This window comes from Rutidosis leptorrhynchoides, chromosome 7 (assembly GCF_046630445.1).
Source record: "Rutidosis leptorrhynchoides isolate AG116_Rl617_1_P2 chromosome 7, CSIRO_AGI_Rlap_v1, whole genome shotgun sequence".
Classification (NCBI taxonomy): domain Eukaryota; kingdom Viridiplantae; phylum Streptophyta; class Magnoliopsida; order Asterales; family Asteraceae; genus Rutidosis; species Rutidosis leptorrhynchoides.
In genome coordinates, this window is record NC_092339.1 from 168415041 (window position 1) to 168421401 (window position 6361).

At 34.7% G+C, this 6361-nt stretch overlaps 1 protein-coding gene across 1 annotated transcript; it reads left to right on the forward strand.

Annotated features, from left to right (window-relative positions):
- The first annotated feature begins 3771 nt into the window (after positions 1-3771).
- Positions 3772-6361, forward strand: LOC139859774 (uncharacterized). Its single transcript, XM_071848548.1, has 3 exons — positions 3772-3821; positions 4122-5715; positions 6281-6361. The coding sequence occupies exons 1-3, from the start codon at positions 3772-3774 to the stop codon at positions 6359-6361; spliced, it is 1725 nt and encodes a 574-aa protein (XP_071704649.1).

A 6361-nucleotide genomic window follows, 5' to 3' on the forward strand; every position in this document is an offset into this window, starting at 1 on the left:
TGATTGCTAGATCTTTGGGGATTCCGACTGTTGGTTTGCAGCCGCTTATGTCTGAGGTTGGTGAGTTTAATGCTAGGATGTGGTTGAGTGCTAAGGTTGTTAAGAGGGGGGTAGGTGAGAGTTTTGTTCCTTATGATCCGATGGTTGGTCAGTTGATGGATGTTGAGCATCAGCACCATGAGGCACCTCACACTGAGGCATCGAGTAGCCGATCTAGGGGTAGTATGAGAGGTGGTCATGGTGGTTCAGATGATCTTTCAAGGGTGATTGAGATGATGACTGCCCTGAACACTGTTCAGGGTAATATGTCCACCGGGATGGGGAAACATCACCAGGAGTTATTGGCTAAGCGTCAGGAGCCAGAGATGCATTTGATGCATATATGAGGGAGTCTACTTATGAGTTGGGAGGTATTGACTACTCGGTTCAGTGGGGTGTTCATAACAATGAGAGGTTTTACAATCATTACCCCAGTTCTGATCCTTTTGAGCCCACCTATTATGAGCCGCCACCATATTATGCCCCAGATGTTGCCTACCCAACAGCGCGCTATGATCGTGCCTATGCCTTAGCCCATATCCAACCCACTATTGATGTTGATGAGGATGTTGAGGAGTAGGGAATGCAGAGATTCCTGTGATGATGTTGGCTATGTTATTTGATGGTTGTGTTATGACACTTTATTATTATTATTCTAATGATTCGTACTTTGGTCTATAATAACTTTGATTATGTTTAATTATCGTACGTGTGGAACCTTTTATGATTATTATATATGCTTGTTTCGTTTTTATGATTGTATATATGTGTGATGATACTTGAAGGACGAACATGTATTGAAGCAATTAAAGATGCTTCTTGACTGCATTACAGCTCGAAAAAGGGGAGAATTACTTTTCTCACTTGCACTTATTATTTCTTTTTATATATTTTTATGCAATGAGGACATTGCAACTTTTTAAGTGTGGTGTGGGAGATGACTAAATGATTGAGTTAAAGCTAAAGAAATTGAAAAATGGGTACAAATTTAAATTTTTAAAGTATAAATTCTTAATCAAACTTATGTCTTTTTATCTAACTTAATCTTAAAGCTAATAAAGAACTATTCTCAATTTCGAGATCAGATTACTTTTTTAAAATAGGAAGTAAACGCCAAAAATTGTGAAACGAATGCAACTTATAGCAACTACCATATGGCATAATAAGCATGGACCACTGAGGTAGCAAAAGAGTCTAAATAAGGGCCAATTTAGAAAAATTTCCAAGTGTGAAGCTAAATGCTAAACATGGAAGCAAAAGAAAAATAAAAGGTAAAAGAGCCCAATGAAGGCCAACAAAAGAAAAGAGTTCCAATGAGAACAACACACTTATAAAATTCTTTAGAACACAAAAGAGTCTAATGATGACCAAAGTGTATAAATTTGACTAAATAAACATTAGGGTTGCTTGTATTCCTTGATCTGGTTCAGACTAGTTCTTTTAATAATAAAAGTTAACTCATAATTAGACATATGTTTGACTTTGCATTTTGCTCCAACTTTCTATACCCATTTAATTTGTTTCAAATTATTTTCACCCATTTGAAGTAATATGATAAGTTTACTTGAGGAGAAGTAAAAGTTCAAGTGTGGGTATTTGATAACTCCTAAAGTATGCAGTATTTTGATAACATTTTGAGGAGTTTTCTTAGTATTTTAAAGTCATTTCAATGCTAAAACACACTATAATGGGTAAAAAGGGGAAAATAGGTATTTTTATATTTTGTTTGAGTTATGATCAAAACAGGGACAAAAACAGTAAAAAATACAGAAAATGAGGTGAAGCCGCCGGCCTGTGGGCTATAAAGCCGCCGGCTTCCCTGAAGATATGCAGAAAGTTCCAGATTTGATCGTAAAATGTGATAAACTTTGAGCCAAAGAAAAAAATAGAGGAAAGCCGCCGGCTTTACACTGAAGCCGCCGGCCTTAGTGACACGGTTTCTTGACTTGCCGACAAAGTTCAAGTAAAAATGAAAACAAAATCAAAAAAAGATTATCGGATCCTAGAAGCCGCTGACATGCTACCAAACCCGCCGGCTTAATTATGAGGGTTACGCGCTTTGTGTTTGCGGATCAAGTTTAACTTCGAGAAGAATTCACCGACTTAAGAAAGTCGCCGGCTTCACCCTGAAGCCGCCGGCTTGGGCACTGTTTTGATACAGTATAAATAAAGGCCTTAGGCCAGAGTTTTTATTCAATTCAGATCAGTTTTCTCTGTATTCAGAGCAAAAACACGAATTAGTTAGGTTTTTATTTTCTTTCAACATTCAAGTTCATTAATCAATCATTTGTTTTTCAATCTCTTCTATGTCGGTATGATCTTTCATCTTAATTCTTATCCTTTAATTGTTTTTACTTTAGTTATGGGCTAACAGTCTTGCATATGCTTGAATCATGTAATACTTTGTGATCAATTGCCTAAATAATCAAACTGTATGGAAGAAAACAGAAACCCGGATTTGGGACATGAAGCCGCCGACTTCATGAACCAAAGCTGCCGGCTTTATCTGATAATTTTAGTATTCGTATGTTATTTATACTCAGATCAAATTAAAAAGTATTCGGCGGAATTATTCAACGAATTTAACGAAGCTGCCGGCTTCATTGACAAAGTCGCTGGCTTCATGCGATAAAAACAGAAACTTTATTTTGACAGAATCTCTGGAATTCCTGTTATGTTTTACGTCTGATTAAAGCACCACCGTTAGATTAATCTAGTTTACATCAATCAATTATTATTTGGTTTTAACTAGAACATCACTATGTTTAAAACTTGATAAATTTAAACATAATCGGATTAATTTAGTTGTGAGAATTGTAGTAAGTAACTATAATTAGGGTTTGGTTAATCACACTAAATCTATTATCAGGTCTTAATGCAAACAAGAAATCTAGCCATCTATTTTAGGATTAACCTGATCAATTAATCTTGGATTAGATATTCTTAGGTCAATAACGAGTCTGAGTTTGAACTTAATTCAAAAAGGTAATTGTGAACAAAGTGTGAAAGATTCAAGCATGTGTTCTCTTTATTATTGTTTATCTTTTCTATTTATTTGCTTGCAATTTATTTATTCTTTTGTTTAAATCATCATTTATAACTTAAAACCCAAGTTTATATTCTAAAATCCACTCGTTCTCTTGGGACGAACCTTAACTTCTTAATACTAAACTAAATCTAATCGGGTTTTGTTGCTCGTTAGGGTGTTAAAAGTGTAAATTAGGATATCATAAATTTAAAAGTAGATTAAAAAGGCACGAATTATTGCACACACTTTTGACACATCAAAATGTAATGATAGGATTACAGCATAGCTCTGTGATACAGAAACTGATGAAATTAAAGAATACTATGATTGTCGATATATTTCATCTTGTAAAGCCATTTGGAGGATTTTGAAGTTCGATATAGATCATCATTACCTCAACGTTATAAGAATACTGTTACATTTGGATGGACAACAGCAAATCATTTTTGATGAAGAGGAATTAATCGATGAGGTATTAGAAAAGCCATCGGTCAATACATCAATGTTTATCGAATGGATGAATTGTAACGTTTCCAACCAAGTAGCATGCGAATTGACTTATTTCGAAGTGTCGAAAAAGTTCATTTGGAACAAAGATAATAGGAGTTGGATTAGGCGTAAAAGAAACACCTGTGCAATTGGACGTATTCATCATGTGGCACCAGCGTTTGGTGATCTATTTTTTCTTAGAATTCTACTCAACAATGTTAAAGGTCCAACTTCCTATCAAGATATCTGGACGGTATATGGGCAGGTACTTAATAGCTATAGAGATGCTTGCTATGATTGAGGTTTATTGGATGATGATAAAGAGTATATAGAAGGTATAAAAGAGGAGTTTTTTGGGAGGGTGGTCATTTCGTCAAAAAAATTATTTGCACAATTACTATGATCTAACACTATGAGTCGACCTGAAGTTGCATTTGAGAAAACATTTCAATATTTGTCGGTGGATATCGTTCATCCCCACAGAACAGGTAACGATATTTAAATTATATTATACTTAAATTGTCATATTTACTATATTAATAAATTAAATTTAATTCATTGCCAGAACTCAAATTGAGATTGAACTTTTAAAAGATTTGACTTTACAAGAGATTGACAAATTACTTCAACGCAATAGTAGTTCATTGAGAAGTTTTAGTTCAATGCCTTGCCCATCGAATCATACAAGGAATATTTCAGAAAACCATCTCATTATAGATGAGCTCTCCTACGACAAAAGTACACTTGCAAATGAACATTCATATTCCATTACAAAGTTAACATCTAAACAAAAGGAGGCATACGATCAAATAATAAAAGTTGTTGATCACGGCAAAGGAGCTGCGTTCTTTTTGTACGGTTATGGTGGTACCGGAAAAACCTTCCTTTGGGAAACACTCTCAGCTGCATTGCGCAATAAAGGAGAAATTATTTTAAATGTTGTGTCAAGTGGGATAGCAGCTTTGCTATTATCTGGAGGTCGGATGGCTCATTCACGTTTTCACATACCGCTTCATCCTACAGATGAGTCATTTTGTACAGTTTCTCCAAGCAGCAAATTGGGTGAGCTCATTAGGAGGGCAAAACTGCTTATTTGGGATGAGGCCCCGATGGTTAACAAGATGTGCGTTAAAGCACTAGATCGTTCTATGCGTGATATATTTCGTCAAGGCAATCCTGATAGCATCGATACTCTGTTTGGGGGTAAAACAGTTGTGTTTGGTGGTGATTTTAGACAAAAGTTACCTGTTATTCAAAAAGGTAAAAGAGAATATATAGTAGTTGCATCTCTAAATTCTTCCTATTTGTGGGATTATGCTACTATTTTAAAACTTAGAGTTAACATGAGATTATGTGGTATTGAAACTGATGCCGATACTAGAAGTTTTGCTCAATGGATACTAGACATAGGCAACGGTGATATCGGTGAATCTGAAGACGGAGTTTTTGATATTGAAATTTCACAAGATCTTTTGATAACAGATATTGATGATCCAATTGGTTCTTTCATCTCAACTATTTATCCAAAGTATCTTCTTAATCTTGGCAATCCAGAATATTATCTGCAACGTGAAATTCTTGCTCCAACTCATGAAGAAGTTAACATCATTAATGATAGAATGATGATGTGTTTGGAAGGAGAAAAAAGGTCATATTTGAGCTCAGACAGTATATGTGCGTCACATAGAGACGTTGACTTTAATTATGAACAGTACATTGAAGTTGGTGGCTTACCAAAGCACAATCTGAGGGTCAAAATTGGTGTACCAGTTATGTTACTTAGAAATATAGATCAGGCGGCAGGTTTGTGTAACGGTACACGTTTACAAATTGTTCACTTAGGAGAAAATCATCAAAGAAAAATTTTTAACTGGGTCAAACGTGGGGAAGATTACAGCTTTATCACGTATGCTTATCGTACCGACGGGAAAATACCTTTCAGATTCCAAAGAAGACAATATTCATTATCGGTGTGCTTTGCAATGACAACAAATAAAAGTCAAGGACAATCACTTTCGCGTGTCGGTTTATTTCTTCCAAAACCGGTCTTTAGTCATGGACAGCTATACGTTGCACTATCTCGGGTTACTAATCGGCAAGGAATCAAGATATTAATCTTGGAGAAGGATAACAAACTATCCAACACAAGAAAAAATGTGGTATACAAAGAAGTCTTTCAACACTTAAAGACTTAATTGAAGACATATTTTAAATAATTTCCATTTGTATGATATCTATGAACTATTATGTATGTTTAATGTTTTTTATTTTAAATATTTGAATTATGTTACATTATTATGAGATCCATCATGTATAATCTATTTTTTAAATATGTTTCATTCATATCATATATATATGAAACGTAGTATATGTTTTAATGTTATGTTACTAATATTATACGTACGCTATCATTGAAATAATATTAAATCCAACGTGCAACGCACGGACTCTTAAACCTATAGAAAAGATAAACCATCTCCGGGATACCCCAAGCTAATATAGGCCACATATCTAAGGAAAGCCTTCGAAAAACCAAATAATGTTCGGATTGCTTATGAAAGGCTTTGCAAACCAATCTTGAAACAGACAACTGAGCCGATGATTCTTGACTGACTCTTCACAAGATTGCACCAAGTATGTCTTCAGTTGAAACTTGATCCATTTTTGTATTATTTGAAAAAAGTTTAAAAAGGATGAAAAATGAAGTTGAGGTTTTTGTGTTAGGTATACTTGAGAGGTCTTGTTGCAGAAGAAAGTAGATCAGAAGAATGCAACTTGCTTTCTGAAAGTAAGGATTTAAAGTAG